This window comes from Magallana gigas, chromosome 9, assembly GCF_963853765.1.
Source record: "Magallana gigas chromosome 9, xbMagGiga1.1, whole genome shotgun sequence".
Classification (NCBI taxonomy): domain Eukaryota; kingdom Metazoa; phylum Mollusca; class Bivalvia; order Ostreida; family Ostreidae; genus Magallana; species Magallana gigas.
In genome coordinates this window covers 33,973,147-33,997,789 of record NC_088861.1, presented here as the reverse complement: position 1 = coordinate 33,997,789, position 24,643 = coordinate 33,973,147, and the positions used below count along the sequence as shown (strand labels likewise).

General features: G+C 30.6%; 2 protein-coding genes across 3 annotated transcripts; both read left to right on the top strand.

The window, feature by feature from the left end:
* Positions 1 to 7,018: 7,018 nt before the first annotated feature.
* Positions 7,019 to 8,987, top strand: LOC117680354 (uncharacterized). Of its 2 annotated transcripts, XM_034478088.2 has the most exons (7): positions 7,020 to 7,226; positions 7,360 to 7,573; positions 7,704 to 7,808; positions 7,973 to 8,156; positions 8,279 to 8,382; positions 8,493 to 8,534; positions 8,662 to 8,985. In XM_034478088.2, the coding sequence occupies exons 1-7, from the start codon at positions 7,173 to 7,175 to the stop codon at positions 8,769 to 8,771; spliced, it is 813 nt and encodes a 270-aa protein (XP_034333979.2). In that variant the 5' UTR covers positions 7,020 to 7,172; the 3' UTR covers positions 8,772 to 8,985. The 2 variants fall into 2 exon arrangements, with proteins under 2 accessions (XP_065927347.1, XP_034333979.2); XM_066071275.1 differs by lacking the exon at positions 8,493 to 8,534 and having other exon boundaries at positions 7,019 to 7,226; positions 8,662 to 8,987.
* A 6,813-nt stretch (positions 8,988 to 15,800) lies between these two features.
* On the top strand, positions 15,801 to 21,152 carry LOC105338686 (uncharacterized). The gene is made up of 7 exons (XM_034478090.2): positions 15,801 to 16,042; positions 16,217 to 16,439; positions 16,552 to 16,659; positions 20,237 to 20,408; positions 20,565 to 20,668; positions 20,779 to 20,811; positions 20,919 to 21,152. Exons 1-7 carry the CDS (start codon positions 15,992 to 15,994, stop codon positions 20,987 to 20,989), a joined length of 762 nt encoding a protein of 253 aa, XP_034333981.2. The 5' UTR covers positions 15,801 to 15,991; the 3' UTR covers positions 20,990 to 21,152.
* Positions 21,153 to 24,643: the final 3,491 nt, after the last annotated feature.

Here is a 24,643-nt window from a genome sequence, read left to right as displayed (position 1 = left end):
TGTATCACCGGATATTCAAAACATATGCATTACTCTAATGACAGGAAAAAAATTTCTTTAAATGTTTCTACTACAAAAAACCTTTGGAAAACTACCTCATTACCTCATTTAATGATATTGAATTTAAGTTTTATTTAATGTCAGCAAATTCAGAGTACAAACTTAAATCATTTTTATTTTTAAGTTTGAAACCAAACAAATTAAATATGTCTGAAAATTTGTAACGTCATAGAATTCTTATCAATAAGCCTTTATCGGTTTATATCCTGTTCCGGTGAATGATCCCTCAACTCCTATTTTGAAATCGTTTACCTATAAAAAGAGGGAAAACTGTCATTTTTCTATAATACATACTCATATTGTAAAGAAGTAATGCATCCTCAGATTTATAAATCATCATAAAAGCTCAACTTTTAAAAACGTCCTAATTGAAAGACAAAAGTAATGGGACCATTACGTTTATATTTATTGGGTATTTTTTGTGATAGAATCAAAATGTTAAATAAGAAAGTATACAATTGATATGCCACGATTGAAAATATTTTTCTAAATTTATTTTACGTATTTTTAGCATTTTTAAGATTCATGTGTTGTTGAAATAATAAAAAAAAATATATTTATATTCTGAAAACATCAGCAAAAACAAATAAATTGCGATCCGAATACTGTAACAAAATTCTTTATTTTCAGAGTGTGCTGGACAGCACGGCGATTTAAATGCTTAAATTTGACATTGAGTCATGGCCATCGGACATTCCTGTTTTATTAACGAACTATGCTAGAGCATAGGAAAAAGATAATTGTCTGTTGTTCGTCCTTGGTAGTTCTCTTTGTGTAATGGGAACATTTAAAGGTTTTTTTATTCTTCTTTGCTCGACATCCGATGACTTAACTCATGATTTATTAAATCCTCGTTCAAATATGTCAACTTCTTTGGATTACTGATAAGTTTAAAGAAAAACAAATGATGCATCTTCATAAGGAAAAAAAATCTGAGCATACTTTTTTTAACTACACTTGAATTATGAACATAAGATATTCCAGCATGGACTTTCAGTTGGCCGCTTGCAATGTTTAACTTCTTAAACTATGCAAACAATAAATCGATATCCCACACCATTGACACAAAAAAGAAACAATTTTAAAATCCTTATATATTGCACTTCTGATCTATATAGCAAAAACTTGATCAGAATGTCTAGCTCTAAACACATTTTTTAATGTTTGAAGTTTAGGTAACTCGTTTTTAAGAAAAAAACTACCGAAGGAAGTTTTTTGCTCATTTTAACCGAATGTTTAAGTTTGTTCGTCCGTCCGTCCGTCTGTCCGTAAGTATGATTTTTTATAAAAGGGTTTTCACATGGTCATGGTTAATATAGAACGTACTTAGTTTAAAAACTAAATTTTAAAAATGGGATATTTATTTGCATTTTTTGGTATTTCATGAACAATGAAATCTTATTTGATAAATTAAAACCTGTATATCCTATGGATACACGTAAAAAAATATGATTTGCAAAACCATCATGAATTCACTTGCCACGAAGGACATTTTTAATATATCAAAAGAAAACACATGTATATTGGCTGTACATCACTCAGCGTATAATATACACATCCTTTTTTGGCAAAACAGTGGCTGAAACAAGTTCAAGAAAGCAAATATCTCTCATATGTAATAAATTCAAGCCAAACAATTTTAAATCAAAATTGTTTTTTTTTTTACCTAAATAAAACTGTTACATCAGCATATGCTTCATTGCCTTAAAAGAACGAGATGCATTTTGTTGACTTAAGAAATCCCTGGTCAAGTCCCACTTGATGAGGTTATGTCATGATGTACTAGTAATTGGCGTTGAATCAAAATGTTTTACATTCCTTAGTAGTTTATATAACAAATATATCTAACACAGGTACAGTGGACAAATGTTAAAGTGTTTTCGATAATGTTTGACCGACATAACGGAATATATACTAATCAATACAGTGGCTGACTCATAAAATTTAATCTTTCTAATAATTGATCACTGTGTTTTTTGTCCTTAAATTTTTGAACACTATTCTGCTCTAAATATGATATTTTTGAATGATTAAAAAAACCCTACACAATTCTATAAACGACTTTTATGAAACAAGCCTGAACTATTCATGTTGTTTTTTATTTTCGTTTTATTTATTGTGGAAAATTTCGGAAAAAATAACATCACAAAGGTGTTTTCTTATTTCGTCTCATTTCAATCTAATGCCGGCCACTCTATTATCATCGTTATATTGTTATTATTGCATGTATATCAAGCGGCTTGATCATTTATTTATGAAAACCTTGAAAATTTTAATTCAATCATTTTGAGTATGCATAAAATACGTGTATGCATAGAGAATATATCTAGGACAGAAGTTTTTGACGTAATTACAAAAACAAGGACAGTTTTACAAATAATTATATTTTAAGTATCTTTGGTATTAAAATATACAGATAATGAACGGGAATTTAAAAAAAAAACCCTGTTATTTTCGATTTTGAAAGGTGTATTAATCACCGGTTACCTGAGAACCAAACGTGTTATAGAATAACATATGTGCAGTCATGTTTCATAAATAAATCTGAACATTAGTCCCAAGATCCAATTAAAAAAAGAAACCAGCTTAAATTTTATAATAACCTATTAGCTAGCCTCTTTCCCACTTGAAATCGTGCATAGGTGGTAGATCATGATATCTGTGAATTTGATTCATATTTTTAAAATCTCAATAATTTATAATATGCATGCTATACCAAGCCTTGTAACGTTCGCTTGACGTATTGATAACAGTCAGTGAATGGATTTTGAGAAGATGTAAGACTCTATTAATTGAAAAACGTTTATGAAATGTGTCACTATCTTGAAAATTGCATCATTTCCTGTATAACTTTGCACTAAATCTCAGTCTTCAATCAATGTTTACACAGTCAGAAAATCGAGTTAAGCCACCTGCACCCTCAAAAATGAGATTGAATATGATATTGATTTTTGTAAATATTCAATTTCAAAACCGATCAAATTAAAAATGTGTTTGAAGAAATACCATATTAATACTCTGAAAAAGGCTTAGGATAACAACATAATGCTTTACGTCTCACTCGGTGATGGTTTGATATATAAAATATAAGAAAACTGCACCTTATCTCTTATTAGAACAAACCTCTACACCTTTAAATGTGTGTTGATACTGCTTGGCATTGAATCAAGGTCATCTGGCACTCCTGGTTTATGAATGAAATATTTAGAGCTGTCTTTCAAAGCGTGGAAATCAAGATAAAGGGGATCTGATTTGTCCTTGTTTTTTTTTTTTATTTACAAATGAAGAAGTTCAGCTAATGACATAATTGTAATAAACAGCGCCTAAGGTTACTTACTGGCGTCTTCAGAATGAAATGAATGTGCGCATAGTATTCAGCTACACTCATATAGTATTCAACAGCACTCATTTAGTATTCAACTGCTTTCATATAGTATTTAGCTGCTCTCATATAGTATTCAACTGCATTCATATGAATATATACAAAAAGAGAGTTTTTCGTTTTTTATTAAGTGAAATCAGTTTCAGAATTCTGAACTTGCCAAGGACACAAACACTAAGTAAACAGCCCTTTCTTATAGAAACATCTCAATGAGACATACTATCAATTATTTTATGTATATTGCAAGGATTTAATGCAACTGTGATACAAAAAAAATGTTATTAATCATTCATAACCACAAACAAACGTTTTGCCAATCAGGAATCATGTTCGATGTCTAGAAAAAAATTATGTCTGGAAACTGTAGTGAAAACTCTGCTTTTTCTTATATTGCAATCTCTGCTCCACATTTATTTTTTTCTGTCAAGAACGCAAAATATTTTAGGCATACAAAATGTTCTTTTTGCGTTAAATCAAGGGAATTTTTAACGTGATAAAACATAATAAAAGGGGTTTAGAAGTGGAACTTATAGATAAACATATCTTATTTGATATGATCCATGATCTGTGTAGACAATGCGTGTGACCCTGATCATATTGTTCACAAGTAGTTGACTCATGGGAAATTACTGTAAACGTGTCACTATTTATAAAACTGGCTATCTTAAGCACATGCTGAAACTATGTCATGCTGTATAATAATAAGGCATGAGGTAAAGAAATTCTTATTCTTCAGATTTAAAAAAGTGCCCAGAGTATTTTCACTGCGCTTATATTATAAAAAGTGCATGCACAATAAAGTTTCCAGCAGGGAGTTTCAGTTGGCCACCTGCAATGTTTATCTTTGTGAGCTACACAAACAAAATGTTAAGCCAAATTGTCTTATTGAGCAGATAGAACGACAACTCTAATTTTAAAATAAGGGGTGCCGGTATGACACAGTAACTCTTATGCAAATACTTTTAGTGAACTTGATATTTCTAAAAGTTTGAATCCGCTTACATGTAATTGCTGTCACTATAGAAGTTTACCATTTAAAAACAGGCATTTCATTTGTATTTTTTTTTTTGGTGGGGCGGAGGTATTTTTGTGATTGAAAACGAAACGTAAAATAGCAAAATATACCAGTGATACGCTAAAATAAAAATTCTGTTTCTTAAAATTCTTTATTTTTGTGTTTCTTTTTTACACGCATGTGTTGTTGAAATAAAAAATAAAAATAACATTCTTTATTCTGAAAACCACTGTTAAAAGTTTTATTTTTCCATGTCAAGGGTCTAACATTTGAAACAAATTGAGATTAGAAAAAAAATATACCTAAACTCTTTATTTTCAACATGTGATGGACAGGTTGGCGAATTTGATGTATGTCAAACGCTTAGATTTGCCATTGAGTCAAGGCCATCTTGCACTTCTGTTTTATTAACGAAATATTTAAGACTGTCTGCTAGTCGTATTTGATTGATATCTTGTTGTTTAATTTATGAACTAATAAAACCTCGTTCGAGTAATTTTTTTTTTACTTTGGACTGCTTATGATAAAACTTAAAAATGAACAAGTACTCCATCATCATTAGGAAGCAAATTTCAGTATGATTTTAACTGCACTTGCATAATATAGATTTGATTTTCTAGCAAGGAGTTTCAGTTTGCCACCTGCAATATTTCATTTAAAACTATGCAAATATTAACTTTACATCTCCAATTACCAAACTAAAAAAATACACAATTATCTATAATCATTGCTCAACAGATGTATATAGCAAAGACTTCATAATCTTTAACATCATCAACAGGTATTTTGCATGCAGTGAGTCAAGGCCTTTATAGTAACAAAAGTATGGCAGAGAGGCCTACACTTATTGAGTTATAACTTAAACATCGTCATACTTTTTATCGTATTATCAACATATGCTTTTATGTTGTTTTATTAATGCAAATGTTTTGCATTGTTTTGAGGTGAGCTTAGATAATCTAAATCATATTATTATAGTTTAATCAGTGTTCGTGCATTCAGTTATATCGACTTTACATTATATGGGGTTAAACGTAAAATTTTAGGATTAAATTTTTGTGGAATCCTTGGATTTCTTGTAGGCTTAATGCTCATGGATTTCGTTCATCATATTGTATGTGAAGTAAGGTATATCTACAACGAATTATGTGTAAAAGTATCAATCTATTTGCCATACAAGTAATTCCGCGAAATTTATACCTTTTAATATGTGGAGAAAAGTAATTTACGCATATTGGCTCTAAGAACTTCAATCTTCAATAAAGGAATTTAATCTCTAAAAATCATTGTCAAGAATCCAAATATCTGCATTTGTAAACGTAGTTAGGTGTCGTAGATAGGAGCAGTTCTATCTTAAAAGCATAATCATGAATCAATAACTACATTGTTACAGCAGCTTCCCACCGATGAGGCTTGTTTACCTCATCGGTCTTCAAATTTATACTACAGGATCTTAAAGCAAATTTACTGGATAATATCAGATCTTTCAACTAAAATATAATCTACCTCCGATATCAAATGCTTTTATGCATAAATAATTGCATGTTCGTTGCATTTTCTCAATGTCAGAATTATATGTGAGTTTTTTTTTTCTTCGCGTGGTGGGAGACTCGCCTCAAACCATGATAATGAGAAAATGCAACGTTCATGTGATTAGTTCATACATAGTTTTTTTTTTTAAAAAACAAATACAATCATTTCATTTTTTGACGCTTTGGCAAATGTAAAGAAGTGCCAGTTTTGGGGATTAAATAATCCGAGTAAGTAAAGGAGATCACGTATTCATAACCATCGTTTAAACGCGTGCACAAAATTTGATATAAAGTCAGACCAAGCAGCTTTACCAAGTTACATGTATATGGGTTTTGAGACTGATGGTAGAATAGTTATAATAATTATAATTAAAGGTCGTACATGTACACTGCGTCTATCAGGACTCGTAAATATTAAGACATGCTTAATGTTTGTGGTTTGATATGATTATGCATCAGCATTTATTGCAGACATTACTCATACTAAGCAATCCATTTCAATTTACAGTAACTGTATTAGAGGAAAGCACGTGTATGAACCACAAACTCAGTTCCATTAACATAATTAAGATTTTCATACCAGTTAAACTAACACTTTTATTTTCGTACATTTGCAACTTGTTATCATATTGTTAGCTAATAAATAAAAAGGAAAATTCGTTCACCAATAAACAAAATACCTTCTTGGAATACCGTCATGAGTATGTTGTTTTTCCCAGTGAAATATTCACGGCATATCGTATAAACATCGATATATTTGCTCGAAAATATATACATGTATGTATTTGTTGTACTACATGTACCTTACGCATCATTTTTTTTTAATTTCTTTTTCTATGAGGACGCCTTACCGATTAGCAGAATTAAGATATCATGTTCTGTTCTTGTGTTACATGATTGTATAATGTCTTTGTTGACCCAATATAAAATACCCTTTTACTACCAACATATGAAAATTACCTTTAAATTTTATCTCTACTTTTGGTTTACATTGTAAATGCATATCTGCGCTGCGTATAATTTGCTAGCAGTAGATGCATTACTCATTTCAATTCAAGACAGTGAAGAGATAAGTTGTTGATGCGGCTCTATTACTCCATATTTCAACATCTGTGATACAATAGTTTTGGACGTCTGGCTTTCTTGCAGAACATTTTATCCTACACAAAAAAACCATTGAATCATGGATTTTTATACGTTGGTTTTCGTTTGTTCAACATACATTTCATTTTCCAAGGTAAATAAAGACTTCAAAACTTTGAAATTGCAAAACAAAATAACGTTAATTTTCATTGCAAACAATGTACTTAATTTTAAAAATGGGATTAAAATATTTTTGCAGACATAAAATAATAATTCATCATTTACAGATTTTGGGGGATTCTCCTGAATGCGATGATTCGGCTGAAACAGCGAAAATAGTAAAATCATGTCCTCAAAATAACAATGAATGGAACAAAGCAGCTAAAATCAAAGGCTGTGAAAAAATGTCACACTCATGTTCTTCATTCGTATACCACTGTGTCATTAATGCATGGGGAAATGAAACAATAGAAGTTTGTGCTCCACCTGTGATGATCGTTGGTACGAATGCTAGTCAATATCATCAAATGTATTCATATAAATTTATCAGTTTCAACATTTGTTTATGAACAACAAATTTTCTGCAGTTTTGTTTAAAATATTTATTTCAATCAATAACTGTTTTATTCAGGAAATGTTTGCGCAGAATATAACTACGGAGGAGGAAGAATTCAACGCAACGGAAATGTTAATTGCGAAGAATGTCCTTCTTACTTTTCAAATGAAAGCTACAAATGTAGGTTTGAATTTTAAACTTTATGATTAAATAATGGAAGTCAGTATATCAATGATTATAACGAATATTGTTATAATATTTATACAAAATTATTAATAATATTAATGATTCAAATAAAAGACGTGAAACACACACAAAAAGATTCTAGGAGTTTCTTTTTACAGATCAAGAGTGTTATGAGTACGTCAAAAATGTAAAGACATCACAAACAACACAACTTACGACCGAATCGAAAGACAAGGAATCAACAACACAAGGAATGATATACCTATCTTCATCATTAACTCCTAATGAAGAATCAGCTCGCTTATATCAAGATACTGATACCCCAAAAACATCCAGTCATATGTAAGTTAAATAAATCATTACATGCACATTGTTATATCTGATATACTTACAAAGTCTAAATTATATAAAACAAGTTTGATTCACATTAACAATTTACACCTCACATTTTTTTCTTTTCTTAGCATAATAATCGTTATATGTGTAGTCGTCGGTCTAGCTGCTATAGCAGTTGTCTTCACAGTTAAACAGCGATCATTGACAGGGAAATTGTTCGCTTGTTTCAAAAGTAAGTATTTCATTTAGCTATATATATGTCTACACCTCGTTACGCACTCAATACAGAAAAATATACTTTCACATTCTTAATTGACATTATCATTTGTGTTTTCTTTGAAGAAACAGTTTTACAAAATGAAGATTTAAATGCTCAACCATCAGGTACGTGTACATTTTTTAATCATGTTCCATTTTAGGAGAACAAAAATACGAGTTTTCATTAGAGACAATTGATCATTAATACTGTTTAATATTAGATAATTTTATTCATATTTTGTTTCTCTTGTAGAAATTGTTATCGAAAGTGTGGAAGAAGGCCTTGAAGTAAAAACTGTTTTATTGGACAAGCGAACTCATACCTTTATACAAGACACGTTTCGTGAACTTAATGAATCTTAAGACATGCAATGCAAGTTTAAATGTTATATCAAACTGATTTATTTTCTATACTATGTAGCATCGAATACACTGTAAAATATGTATTCATCATGATTGATATCTATATTGTTCCTAAATGGCAGCTATTTGTTATATTCATTAAAGCTAGAAAATTGATTTTCGTCATTCAATTGAGAAAATGTAACAGTTTTATCTATCATATCATTGATTATCGGGAAATGAAGTCATCAACATTATATAGTTTACAAATAAAAAAAAATAATAATAATAAAAATAATAACAAAAACAAAAAACAAAAAAAAAAAAAAAACTAAAGCAACAGCAACAAATAGTTGGACACAACTTTGTTTAGGAAAAAAAAATAATCATAACTTCGTCCTTCAAATTATCTACATAGAATTTAATATAAAAATATGAAAAACAATTTTAGAACAGAACCTAAAATTATTACGTGTTAATATCAAACATATCCCATTTAATTAACAGTTAATTTCATTTCCAGATGAACAGAGAGTTATGGATGATATAATGTTAAGAAGATCTTGAACCTGATTCTCGAAATGACGACAACGAGCATTTCAATTCAAACGTTTATTATTTTAAAACGTTTATTATTTTAAAACCAATATTTGTCCTTGACCAATATATCAATAATGTGTTTCCCCTCTTACGTTGAAACTTAGTCATCCTGCATAAAGTAGTTCAAATAGATTACATTCAAAACGCCTACATGTTTACCAACCACCATTTGCATTTGATGTGAAATTAATCAATAAATACATTACATTACTTGTTTAGAGTATGTTTATTGTTATGGATGCAGGTATAACAAAACGATAATGATATGTTTTTAAAATAAAATAATAAAAATATTTAATAGATACATTTTAATAATTAAATATAAACACTGCATTAGTAATGAATGCTGTATACTTGATGAAACGTATCTGTTGATATTTTCAACAAACACGTCCTTAATCATGAAAACAAAAACAATACTTTTTGTCATATATACAAGCAAAAATATGATGCAAAACGTGCATTTAACAACTAAAAGCTTTCAATTGCAAGTAGATCAATTCAATGTTATAATGTACTACAATTCGTACAGTATAAGCTAAGTGGAAACTTTTCTTCCTATGAATGGTTTGATATTCAGATCAATCGAATACACATATATATTATATATTGAACAGAGGAAATCAACGTCTTCAAATCAGGTCATTTCATTTGTAAGTAAAATCAAATTTCGATCTCTTAACAGATGTTCAATCGTTTTTTAAAGCTATATTTGAATAGCTATGCTGATACCTTTGTTTAATCGAAAGTTTATCGACCACCAGAAGAACAATGTTATTGGCGTTATCATCGTAAAAATAAGATGCAATTGAAAATTAATTTTAATATTGTTTATAAGGTAAAGCACGTGAAATATCCGTGATTTAAATATTTTTATGTTACACGACGTCTGTAATGTTGTGGTATTGACACTTTCATTGCCAAATATAGTTTAATTTTGACAAAATTCATTGTCGACAAACTATTTCACTAGTTATTGTTTATCTTTAATATATAATGTTAGTAGGTGATGAAATCTTCTGAATAGCTCCCCTGTCTTTAATGATTTGATCACATGTTAATATAAGTTTATCCTGTTGAACTTTTACCTTTTATTTCTTTATCAAAAATCTACTTTTTTCTGAAATCGTTATTATATTTTGTGCACATACAAATGTTATATTCTATTTTTTCTTTTAAAACATTTTTAGTTGTACTTGCTGCATGGAATGTTTTACCTCCTTTTAATTCCTCTTTATCGAAGTGCGAAAACGCTGGACAAATTCTTTTTAATGTCAGCACCATATAAAATAAATTTCAGCCAAATAATGTATAATATTGTTATATTCCTGTATACGGTGTTTGTGAATTTCGAATTCTTTTAAAAATGAATTTGAATAAATATTGAATGTACTTTAAAAAAATCTATCTTTAAAAAATGTTACCTTCTAATATTTTGGTATGATAAGTCAGAATAAAAGTCTATTGATATATCAAAAATACATATCTAATGATTTGTAAAAACTGCTTATCTTGACACAAAAGCATTTTCAATTTATTCATAGAAAATATGTTGGCTTCACATCACTAGAAGTGTGTCATACTAGTGGCACATGTATAAATGGTTCAACAGTTGATGAATAAGGCTTGAGTAAACAAAAAAAATATCTTTCATTTAAAAAAGTAAAAAAAACCCACTTTTTTGTTCGTTTAATAAAAAAAAACTATCTGTAGTGGCATATTTCTCATATCATTTGAAGAAAAAAAATGTTGTTGATTCAAGAAATTTCCGTTTAAATCCCACTTCATGTAGCTATATCATGTTATTTAAAACATACTTATAGCTTGGGTAGAATAAAAATGTTTGTAACTCATTCGTTGTTTATATCCACAATACACAATAAAGACACTGAACATATGTTTTAGTTAATTTGATAATTTTTAACTGATATAGCAGGAGAAATATTATCTTAAACTAGTATATGACGTAACTGACTAATAAATATCAAATTTTTTAAACAATTGAATGCTACATTTGTTTTTTGCGCTGGACTTTTTTTCTGAAAAAAAGAAATTAAACTTGTGTCATTTTTAAATGGTTTTTCTGCACTGAAAAAAGTGTGTATTTAGGCCAAAATACTAATTATGAGACAAGCCAGCAATATCCATGAGCAGATAAATTGTCATATATTAACAAAGCTATCACGTTTCTTGGAAAACATTTAATCAGTCTCAGATTAAATACATGTAACATAATAAAATGCGGTGTTTATTTTGTCAATTGTCAAACAAATACCGCCTACATTGTTATCTTGGTACTATTTTATGTATGTCGAGCGACTCCTATAAATGTTTATATAAGATTATTTATGTCTCTGATGATAGGTCTTTCATGTCAAACCATAACAAGAGAAACAAAAACCGTAATGGTCACCTAACTATTTAAGCCCATACAAATATTTGTTAGGGAATATCATATGAACAGTTAAACTTTATTTTTAAGTCGAAACCGTTACCCAAGGGGCGAAAGCAAAACTAATTCCTCTTCTTTGTTTGAAATGAAAGGAATACATTAAATCTATAATGTTGGTGTTAGCACTTTAGTTTGTAATGACTGAACGCTAATATGACAATCCAATTGTGCATCTTTTATCGAGCTCTGTTTTTGTGACATTTTTACAAACATATTGTTTGGGGTACATTTAAGAGGAGGAACATATTACTCTCCGAAATCATTGTTAGTTTTTTTTTTCATCACTACATGTACACATGTCATATGAATGGTGGAACCTTTACAAAGGAAACAGTTATAAGCAGCGAATATAAATGCAACGACCCAAAATACGATTTGTGATGCGATATATTGTAGTCCATGTATGGTTGGAAATGATGAAATTGGGTTTGAAAGGAAACATAACATATTTGCATGATACTTTTTGACTAATGACTTTTAAACTATTATAGGAACCTTCATATTTGAAATTATTAAAGTCTCTTAGATTAGTAAATTTAGAGTATGTAGTAACTTTTATACTACTGATAGCATGAGCTCTACATGTATTGCATAAGACCTATACTATAACTGTTGATTTTATTTTTAAACAACAACAAAGTACACCAAAGAATATTATGTGCATGTATCAGATGATTTTCTTCTGACATTTGGTTAATTAAATGAACAAAGTGAATAATTGGTAGAACTTTTAGAAAATTAAATCAGAAATATTCAAACAATAAATGCCTCAGTAACCCTTTTTGACTAAATTTCGGGGATTGGTCCTGTGTCTGAGTATGGCGTAATATTTACATTCTTTATCTCATTTTGACAGCATACCCCAGGAGATCAGGATTTTTTTACCACGTAGAAAATTTCTTCAAACAATATTAAACAATCTTTTTTATCACAAGTGTCTTCAGTGTCATAACACTCAAAGACAAGTTTCCTTAAGCGATTTTCAGTTTCGCTTATGGGTACATGTATTACCCAATCACAATATTTCATTCCTATGCGGAGCTGTAGGATAACAAGAACATTTACGAATTTTTTTTCGAGAACGCAAATCTATTTGTTGTTAAAGATCATGTTTGATTTGTTGCCGTTGAATTAAGAACGATACATCTCTACGAATAAGTGAAACCCAAATAAATACTACATGTATCGATGTTCATGATGAAAGAACACTGAATAGAGACCAAACATGCATACATCTACCTTGCATGTAAGCTTGTATAAATGCAAATGATTGAAAGAATATTCATATCACCTAAGGATATACATGTAAATATTCACTGATGGTACAGAGATAAATTCGATTAACATTAAGGCAAATTTCCTTTCAATTTAGCATATAGTTTACTAATAGACTGACCTTACATCTGAAAAAAATATATCCCAAAACTGTTTACAGGTCACCCACACTCTTTTAAAATTTGAAATGCAAACTCAATTCTATGTTCCTAAAGTTATGAAATTCAAGCATGTATTTAACATTTGAAATGGGTGAAATAATGTTTATTTTATGAATAAATCAACTTTTGAAATTTATTGCTTTTCATAATAAATCAAAGGTCTTGCAATATTCGAGTTTAGGACCTGCAGATTAGTAAACCGAAACTAAACCCAATGCGCTACAAATATAAACTCAAATTCTTGGTGAGATAAGAGAGTTTTCACAGAGAGTTGAAATTGCCATGATGTAACGTACAGTTATAAAAAAGTAAATGCCACGGGGTGTTGAAGACCTTTCAATATTAATTTATCTTAAATTAGACAAGGAAACATTAAACAGGTAGTATACTGCTACAACAGTATCAATCGATTACTTGCCTTTTGTTTTAATAAGAAGTTAAGAAAAATGCATTTTTTTTACATTGATTATTCCTGTACGAAAAACAGTTTTTACATACGTTAAAAAGAGAAATAATAAATAAAAATAATAAATAAACAGTGAAAAAAAGCAACTGTAGGAAATCAAAAGTTGTATGTCCTTCTTGGTAAGGGTATAACGAGATAAATTTTGATATGAAGAAGACTGCACTTGAAAGCTGCAGAAAGAGAAATAGTAAACGTGATTCGTGTTCAGTACGTGCTGGTTCAGATCACGTACACATTGTTTGTCAAATGCTTAGTTTACAATTTCATCCGACACTCCTAGTTTATGAATGAAATATTTAAGACTGTCTGCTAGAGCGTGGGAAGCATTTAAAGGGTATTGTGTCTGTTTTTTTTGTCAAAAAAGAAAGATTAGATTTCGTTCTGTAAAGACAGAAAAAATTTAAAAGGGTATTTCGTTCGTTTCTGATCGAAATATTGATTCAATCTTCTTTTAAAAAATGAAAACTAAAAATAAAAATAAAACGGTTACAATTTAGTGTACCAACTAGAAATTACATATAAAAAGCTAGAATATTAACAAGCATCAAATTTTCAGAATAAAATGAATGTATGCAGAGTATTAAAAAAAACACTTATATGGTCAAATATTAAAAGTTTCTCACAAAAAGTTTCAAGTCGGGCACATGCAATGTTTAACTTTTAATCTACGCAAACATAAACTAAACATATCTCACTTTCAGTTTTATTTTAACAGAAAACAAAACCTCGTGCACTTTATAACAACAGATTTATCTAACTGCACTAAAGTTTAAAAAACCCAAAACTTTTCTACCTCTTCATAAAAACAAAACTAACCTCTCACACACAGCACGATATAGTAAATGTTAAATTGCACATTAGTCCATTCACTATCCTTGAATGCAGAAAATAATTAGAATCATATATTAAAATAACGTTCTTTTTAAATCAAGAAAACATATCTGGCGAATGCAAAAGTATTTTAATTTTATCTCTGAAATCAGATTGACACGTCATTTGGTACCCCATAGCATCTTAACTATGACATGCATTAACAGGCATTTAAAATTCGTTTAAGTTTACTTGAATCAACAAACATTTAGTAATACACAAATAATAAAATTTACAAAAATAAATGAATAAAAAGAGCTAGTGGGAGAGTAAACGTTTTATTTTAAATGATTTAAGAAATGAAGATAATAATTTTTCTATTGATCGACGTATCAAAGAAAAAATTGACTGGAAAACTTCACCAATGCGCGTAACGCATTGATGAAAAAGTTTTCCGGTCAATTTTTTCTAAATTTTTTTTAGTAATAAAACTAGTTTACGTGTGAGATCGCTGGAATATGCATCTGGACTTAGCCATCCGCGGAGTGACGATCGTGGACGAAAATAATTGATATGTCGACAAAGAATAGTATGTATAATCAACTTTTGTAAACGTTGTGGTAACTAGATAGCTAGTGATGTTCTTAAATGGTATATCTGCCGCGTGGAATGCGCCGAAGGAGTTGATGCATTGATCATAGCCTTTCTTTACGATGCTTATTCTGATGACCGATCATGTACGTGTGTAATAAATTTAAAAATTATCGTTACCAAATTTGAACAGCAGTATTACCGTGAAAGTGTATAGGAATATATGTTAGTTATAATATTCCTGTTCCAGCCAGCCTCGCTGTAAATGTTGATTGAACTCAAGCAGACGAAATCGCGAGAAGACGCTTAATTTTCTATTTCGTGAATCAAATAATGTGTTTTGTTAATTTTTAAAGGTTAAACTTTCAAGTTTTTATGTTTATAAAGTTGTATTTTGTTTGCTGACAATAAAACAGACACAACTTTACATTTTGTTAACAGTGTTTATTTTGGAAATTCCCGTTCTATAAATAGTGTTAGATCAGAACATATGAGAAAAGTAGATCCGGTTAAAATTTTATTGATACAGGTATCAAAGAAATTTTTCGACCAATCAGAAGCACCGATATCTCATCAAACGAATAAATATTAAATGATTTTGTAATCGAAGCGTTATGACCCCGTTTTTACTTTGCACAGCTAGCTGACTCATGGGGAATTATATGTAAAGTTATCTGTCGCTATTAATATCTAAATATTGAATGCACGGCTTTATATCATACACCTACTTTGTAAAATACACATCAAGGCCTCATCATATATCCGCATTGCAGCTCTTGTTCTGCACGTCTCTAGACAAGTAAATAATTTTTCAAAGTTAACAGCTGTTCTACAATTCCTGTTCTAATTCATTTTGTTTAAAAAGTAAGAACTAAATATTTTGAGTATGAAATCAACTATCAGCGTCATTGTGTTAACACTGATTTCATCAACAAAGGTAAGTTGTCTTACGCTTTTCTTCGTCATTTTTTAATTATAAAACAATTGGTGAACAATGTATCTAATCTGATCATCAATGTTTTTAAATGCATAATTATATATACGATAATGGTGTACATGATATTGTATACACGTTTTCATAAAATAATGAGAAGGCAGTGTTCAATTGCAGATATTAGTAAAAGCTGATGCTGATAATAAATGCAATGAATCGAAAGCGACAGCTAAAATAGTACAGTCATGTCCGAAAACAGCAAGGGAGTGGAATGAGGCAGCTAAAAAGAAAGGCTGTAGAAACATCACACACTTTTGTACTTCATTCGAATACCACTGTGTAATGAATGCGTGGAGAAATGAAACGATTGAAGTATGCGCACCAAGCTGGGGTATTGTAGGTACTAAACGGAAAAAAACATCTTAATAATATATTTTGTCATGAATAAACATAATAATCCGACCAAACTAACACTAAAATTAAGTTGATATTTGCTTTTATTTCATGTGTAGGAATGTCATGTGCAGAATATAGCTTTGGTGGAAAAAGGATTCAAAAGAGCGAAGCTGAAACATGTAATGCATGTCCGACAACTTACTTGTCAACAGAGAGTTATAAATGCAAGTCAATTTAATCTATTTTTATGGGAAAACAATTAAAGGTTTTTTTTTATTATGTCCTCCATTTATCTTATGCTAAAATGTGTGGAAACCAGTTCCATCTTGGTCCTGCAGCTTTGTTAATTTTTACACCTTTAAACACTACAAGTCATGATTTGATGAATATTGTCATTTATTAATGACGAAGATAAACAGAAAACAATGAAAGGTTGTTTATTTTATTTTTTAAAATAAATCAATCTTTTGCAGTAGAAATCAGATTTGCAAAACAAGTTTCCTATGAAATATATATATATATATATATATATATATATATATATATATATATATATATATATATATATATATATATATATATATATATAAATATACACACCCTGAAACGTGCTACTACACCTCTAAAAGGAACCATACCGTTCCGTGCAAGAAACGAACCGTACCGTTCACAAAACGAAACGTACCGTTCACAAAACGAACCGTACCGTTCACAAAGCGAACCGTACCGTTCACAATATTTTGCTAGATTTTTTTTTATACTGTAAACATATACTAAGATTTAAAACTGTTATTCTTATTAAAACAGTTACAAAATATTTTAATTTAATTTCCTGTATAGGCCGTAATCATTTCAAAACGTGCATCGCCGATTTCTTAAACATTGTAAACTAGTAATGTTCACACAATTCGAGGTTATACTATTTTGATTATTTTTATGAAATGTTTGAAACATTGGGTACATACTGGACCTTGCATAGCTTTCAGTGATTCTCAGGAGAGAGAGAGAAATGAAAGAGAGAGAGAGAGACGAAAGAGAGAGAGATGAATGAAAGAGAGAAATCTCGTTACCTGAGACGTTAAAAAATAGCGTATGTTTAGAAATAAATACTATGGCTAAACAAGGGTTGAAATATTATAGTATATAATTTTACATCCCTTTCAAATTAAAAAAAAGAACGCAGACTTAAGTTAGCTGGTAATGGCGACGTGATTTCACATGAACAAAAATCACTTGTGCGATATATGTGTACATAAGCTGATCAGAAACACAACAGCGTCTTTCATCTTGGGTTCTATACACAACAGGTGTTATTGTTTTATTTCGTTTTTTGGCAGTTATTGTACTTTACAACTTACTCTGTATATTTGGACGCTTAAATAGGTGTACACGGGATGCCGGTATTCACACCTTTCCACGGACACCTGTTTGGTAACTCATTACAACCTGTCGTGTGTATAGTCTGAATATATCTTACTTCTACTTTGTTTGTTTCGCGGCTTTTCTTAATCTCTAAAAAACAAAAGAACTGTCTGTAACTATCGGCGCGTGGATCCGTAGAACAATTCAGCGACTCTATTTATGCGGGATTTTCAAAAATATTAACTTGCAATAAAAATAGCATTTACCGGGTACATTAATGTACCAAAAACCTGATTAATTACATAGTAAATAGTTGAATGGAATGTAATAATTTGCAAGTAGATGTAAGCTCAAACACAGCTCTTTTTAATATAGCGTCAACATTTTAACCGTCGAGATCAATTTGAATACATTGTCTACTGTACAAACTTTTAGTCATTGTGTTGAAATCGTTGTGAAAACCATGAGTCTAAAATAAATAAATTAAATTCATACAAATACAAATCTAATAATTCCAAATTGTTTGCACGCCATTACATACACTCTCAGAGAGAGAGAGAGAGAGAGAGAGAGAGAGAGAGAGAGAGAGAGAGAGAGAGAGAGAGAAAACGAGAACTTGTGTGTTGATTATATTACTTAAATTAAAGTTTTATCACTGAACTATATTATTTCGCTTTCGGTTTCTATAGTTGATCATTTGAGCGGGATTTTTTCTCAGGACTCCACGTGCTTCGCCTGTCAATCAGTTTAAGTATTACAGGACAGATCACGCAATGTGCCGCGTACTTGGCTCCTCCTTTATGGCTAGAAGAAAATTATCGAATGAAAATGTTTTTGTTTTTTTATGTTTTCTCAAATTCCTATTAAAAAGAGTGTTCCTATTTGAAATTATTCAACAATAATTTCCTTCCGACTTCATGATTACATAACTCATATACTGGTCGTTTTCCCTTGCTGTTGTATAATTTTTGTTACTAGATAAATTCATAATTTATCTATCACTTTAAACATTCATTTGTTGATTACCGGGTATTTTTCCGTGACCTGTTTACTACAAGTATGTGTGTAAAAAGGTAAATAAAATATAAACATGTTAGTAAGCATCTGTAAATCGTCAGCTAAATTGCATGCATACAGTGAAGAGCGGACACTTGTTTAACAGAATGATAAATATCGTCATTAAATGCTATTGACTTGTGTATATCCAGTTGCGTACATATCGTTAGAAATATGTTACATGTACATGTATACAGTTTAACGGAAAAACAAAAGCTAATAGTCATGTTTCGACTATACACGTTCAGTCTTAGTTCAAATGAGAGAAGCGATGACGGGTTGCATGAAAGTATGATCTGTGTATACGAACAAGTGCAGAAAATCACAGAATCAATATTGAAATGAATAAAAATGTCTGTCATAAACTATATAACAGTTGATTCAAGATTTTTTATCTGAAATTTATTGTTTATCTCATCAATAACTGCATGTAATTTTACATCGTCTTTTCAATAATGGAATTTGATCGGCAATAGTTCTACAGTAGTACGCAATAAAGAATGATCATACGAATTATGAATAAAGAAAAAGAAAGATGCTTGTAAGAATAACAACTGGCCGAGAATCAAGACAGCGATTAAGGAAAATTAAGAAATATCGGAATAAAGTCGGGGCAATTTTTTTTAGCAATTTTAAATGGATTAGAAATATTTAATGACTTCAATTCAAGTACATATATAGAAATAAAAACTTAAGATGCTTTGTAAAATTATCGACAGCTCGCTGAATTAACAAAAATATATCGGATTAAAGTCAAACAGTTCTTTTAATCTATCTTAATGATTACATTTATCTAAAATTAAATACTAATAATAACAGACTAATCAAAATAAGAATTACCCCCCGCCTCCCGGTTGTCACTGAGTACACGTTTCACGAAACGTATCAAAAACAGGGGAACGGAGGAAAGTTCTGATTTTAAATAGACTGAAATAAATTTGTAAAATATCATATAAATAAACCAAAAAAAAATTATTATCATATGTCATAATTACCACCTTGCTGAAGTAGATCGGGCAAAAACTAAACGAACGAAATTATATTGAGAAAGATCAAAGCGTTCAGGCCACGCCTACCTCATTAATAAAGCGCGCAAACCGTTCACAAATCGTACAGCTATTTTTAGCAAAGCGTACCGTGCAAGAAGCGAACCGTTCCGCTTACAAAGCGAACCGTACCGTTCACAAAACGAACCGTACCGTTCACAAAACGAACCGTACCGTTCAAAAAGCGTAACGAACCGAACCGTGCAACTGGTGTAGTAGCACGTTTCAGGGTCTGTATGTATATATATATATATATATATATATATATATATATATATATATATATATATATATATATATATATATATATATATATATATATCAACTATTCATCTAGATCAAGAGTGTTACGTCATAAAGTCGAAGAAGATGCCAGAATTACAAGGGACGACTGAGTCAGCTATTATTAGCCTTATAACTTCTGAACATAATATGTCGTCTTTAGCAACAGATCTGAGTCAAGAATCAAATTATACTTACACTTATTCAGAAAATAACACTAGTCCTCTGTGAGTATATACTACATTGTATATAATGTGAATTTTTAGAATTAACAGTGATTTGTTTGTTTTGATGTTGATTTTTTTGTTTTGGATAATGAATGACACCATATCTTGTGTTTTATGTATCAGAATTGTTATTGATATGTTTCATGTTTCATACAGAATTATCAGTATTATCTGCGTCGTCGTTGGAATCCCTGTATTAGCTTTTGTCGCACTCGTAGTTAACAAATGGCGGAAGAACTTGCCCTGCTCAGGAATATACCGTAAGTCGAATGATACAGTATTCTTATGAATATAAAAGCTATACTCTAAGAAGAATATGGAATTGAACTTCTATAACCAGTTTACATAAAGGAATGTGTTTTCTTTATAGGGCCAACTATTGAAGAGAATAGGGCGCGATCAGGTAAACAAAAACATGACTATGTATGTGTTGGAACAAATATTGATACAATGCATGTTATATTCTTATATTCAAGATCAAAACAAAAAAATATATATCGCTCGTTTTAGAAGAATATTCGACATCAACCACCATCGATTCATTTGAGGAAGAAAAAGAACAGCTTACAGCACATATTTAAAAAAAAAAAACTAAGGACTATGACTCTCATTAATGAACCCAAAGATAGAGAAACATTTTAATACATCAATAAGTTGGCATGTAATTTTCTTTTAAAATAATAGCTTGTGGAATATACAATAATGAAATTATTGTAAATTTGTTATGTTTTTACACTTTTGATATGCATGTACTTGTGAATAAAGTTTATGAAAAAATACTCAATCTTGTGGTAAATATTTGTTTAAATACAGCATATATTTTGATTTATGTGGGTTTTTTTAAGCTGTTAACGTAATTTATACATTTCATATGAAAATCAAATGTGCTACATGATCGTTCATTATAATACAAGTTTCATGATTATGATTTAAACAGGAAACTGCTTTCAAAATAGCCTTGTATCTTGCATGATTTCAGTGTTTTGTTATCCGTTTTGACCAATTGCAGTAACCGTTAAGCCCGTATAAGGCATCTGGCAAATTTCAGTATATGCGCACAGATAATGCCTATCACCTTTTGTAAATTAGAAAGTGAGAACTTTATGTAAATCTCAAATTACATGCTTAGCTTTTAGAAAAAGTGTCTTGTTATGTCGCAACTGTTACTTTTTATGCCCCGAAAATTGCTTAATTATGCCAAAACAGTTATACTACCCTCCTAGAAACCGTTATATTTCCCAGAAAATAGCGATATCGCCCTCCCGAAAGTGTAATATCCTTGCGTGCTATTGTCTGCATATTAATTACGTTGGGTTAGAAATTCAAGGAGACAGTTGCTAAGCAAACGTAAACAGTCCCGCGTGTTTTAAATATGTCACGTTGCGTCTGAGATTTGGTCCTCCTAATCCAGAGGAAATCGATACTTTAATTGATGGAAAAAAAAAATCTGCAAAGAGGACAAAAGTTATAATCTCAAGCGTGAGTGTGTTAAAACATTCCGTTGTGAATCCAGAAGGAAAGCTAAGGAATGGTATACAGAATCCAAGAAAACCTACAGGAATCCCTAAAGACGGTGGTGGATTGAGAAATTAAGACGGGAAACGTACGTAAAGAGAATCAAGATATCACTAATCTATGACATTCAGAAGGATTTCTTAAAAAATGAAAGTTTGATATCGTAAACGATGTCTATTTCAAAGAGGCTAACAACGTATTTTTGCTATGTGTACAAAAATAAACAAAAGTGGTGCACAATGATCCAATACATAGACCAGATCTTCAGAACCTCTATACTTTATTCAACTTAGAGGAAGCCAAAAGACTACAAAACAAAGTGTTTGTGGACGAAATGCTGTATTTCTGTAACGGGGAGGGATTAGATAATTGAAGATTAGCTACTTTACCACTGACGCGGATTCTAAAGGCCGACGATTTGTGTGTATGGCAAGGTATCATGCGACGATAATGTACGAACTAAAGGACAATCCTCTTTGTCAGTATGGATCTTTTCTGTCCTATATTAACAAGCTTGATTAGGATCTTGATAAGCTTTGACAGATACCAAGTAGTGGAAATGAACTAAAGTATTGTAAAATAATAAACTCTTTAAGCCAAAATGAAAAATCTTTTGAAAAAGCTGGACTTTCAAACATAAATACAAACCACTGTCTGCGCGCAACGTCTATCACAGAATTAAATATATCAGGATTTGAAGCTCTACATATTATGTCATTATCTGGTCATCAGTCTGAAAGTAGTAAAGGAGTTATTTGCCTGATTTTGATGATAGGAATAAAATAAACATGATAATGCCGATTGATTTTAAATACAATAATAGAAGATTCTATTCTTGGTATGTAGTTTTAATACTTGTATTAATTGTAATTTTTAAGGTAAAAAATAGTTGAAATATATTAAAGACACAAAACATTCTTTAATTTAGCAACTTTTTTTTCAATTTTACAGCTGAAAACAACGCAACCACTTCACTTTTCTATAGTACATGTTAATTAAGATAATTTTATCTTCAAACAGATAATGATTATCTTGAAATCACAGATTCACAGGAACAAAGGCATTGAGAAAAAGTCGTCATACATGAGACAAAAACAACAAAACTCAAACCTGTATCAGGGAAAAGAAAGCCACAAAGCAAAGATTCAGCCAGCCCCAATTATGCATATCAACAACGTCAATGTACAATATCATTATTATTAATAAGTTATAATCACCGATGAGCGTATTACTAGACATTTTACACTGTGCGTTGACTTAATATGTGCCATTAAATACACTGGTAAACTTAATTATATATAGGCTGAATGAAGGACAACAATTTGTCGCTAGATCTGAGTTTGTTTGAAAGCAAATAGGTTATACCATGATTTGTTTGGAAATGAATAGTCCTGGTCAAAAGTACATTTGATATTTTTCGTTACTAAAGTTGAAAACGCATTTATCAGTACAGGTAAAACATTCCCACATCCTACAGGTTGGTGATTAGAATTAACACTGTTCGTTACATAAATCATATTTAAAGATTTAAAATAATAAAAAAAAGATCAACCCCGAGTCAGCAGTCGATAATGCCCACAATTAGAGACAATTATGTGCCATTAGGTACAGACATAAAACATGCTTGACACTTAAAGTTCCTGTACTAGAGGGAAGCACATGTATAAACCACAAAATCAATTTGATAAACATGTTTCATTTATATCTTTTAACCTATAAGTATTTTCCTAAGTTCGCAGCAACGTTACATTTTCAGTTGACTGCTTAGATAGAAAAGAAAGAAATACTAGAGAGAAATACTAATTGAAAAAAGCAGAACCTATGATAAGCCAACGAGTCTAATATTATAATTGTTTAATTATTTACATGCATTTCAGACTTTACTGTATGTATGACTGTATCATGATTCACTGGCGTCGGAAGCAAATTGAAAGTGGGGGGGGGGGGGGGGGGGCTAGACTAATCCTCAGAAATATTGAGGAAAAACCCTAAAAAACCCTAATTCCCAAAATCATGAAAATCCTAATGAAAATCCTAATCCGTGGGGGGGGGGGGGGGGGGGGGTATACCTATACTATATACTTCCGAAAATAAATTTCCCTATCCAATTTTTTTTTCCCAAAATCATGTAATTCCTAATCCGTGGGGGGGGGGGGGGGGGGGGGGGGAGCTAGTATGCCTATTACTCCAACTTCTCAATCTTTCAAGGTAAATTTTAAATTTAGGAACAATTACATTTCCGGCGAGAAAAAGTGGGGGGGGGGGGGGGGGGCTATATGCCTATTGGTTAAGTCTAACTTTGCACTAAGCCCCCCCCCCCCCCCAGCCCCCCCCCCCCCGGTTCGACGCCTATGTGATTCGTGCATTTCTATACTTTGTATTTACTTTCTGTACTGTAAATACAGATATTGATACATGTTTATGAAACATGCGCATGTTTCTGTTATAAGATATAATAAGCATTATTTATAGTTTTACTGAAGTCATACGTTATATTGTTACAAAATCAATTTAAAATCCAGCACTAGCCATGTGGTGCACGTGATTTTAATCCCATTTTTAAAATTTAATTATACATTCGTATACATTTGATGTAGAAAGTATACCAAATAATTAAAATTATATTTTGTTTATATATCAGTCCGACGTGTACGTCTTACTTCCCGGCTTGTTTAACGCGTTTGTATTTTAATTTCATAAGTATTCTTAACGTACTGTTC

What these genes read in the sequence shown, in the direction of transcription:
- LOC117680354 (XM_034478088.2), top strand. Translation starts at nt 7,173, where the DNA reads ATGGATTTTTATACGTTGGTTTTCGTTTGTTCAACATACATTTCATTT. An exon ending in TTCAAATGAAAGCTACAAAT is followed by an intron (nt 7,809 to 7,972) that starts GTAGGTTTGAAT and finishes TTCTTTTTACAG; the next exon opens with ATCAAGAGTGTTATGAGTAC. An exon ending in TTTAAATGCTCAACCATCAG is followed by an intron (nt 8,535 to 8,661) that starts GTACGTGTACAT and finishes TTTCTCTTGTAG; the next exon opens with AAATTGTTATCGAAAGTGTG.
- LOC105338686 (XM_034478090.2), top strand. Translation starts at nt 15,992, where the DNA reads ATGAAATCAACTATCAGCGTCATTGTGTTAACACTGATTTCATCAACA. An exon ending in ACCAAGCTGGGGTATTGTAG is followed by an intron (nt 16,440 to 16,551) that starts GTACTAAACGGA and finishes TTTCATGTGTAG; the next exon opens with GAATGTCATGTGCAGAATAT. An exon ending in AGAGAATAGGGCGCGATCAG is followed by an intron (nt 20,812 to 20,918) that starts GTAAACAAAAAC and finishes CGCTCGTTTTAG; the next exon opens with AAGAATATTCGACATCAACC.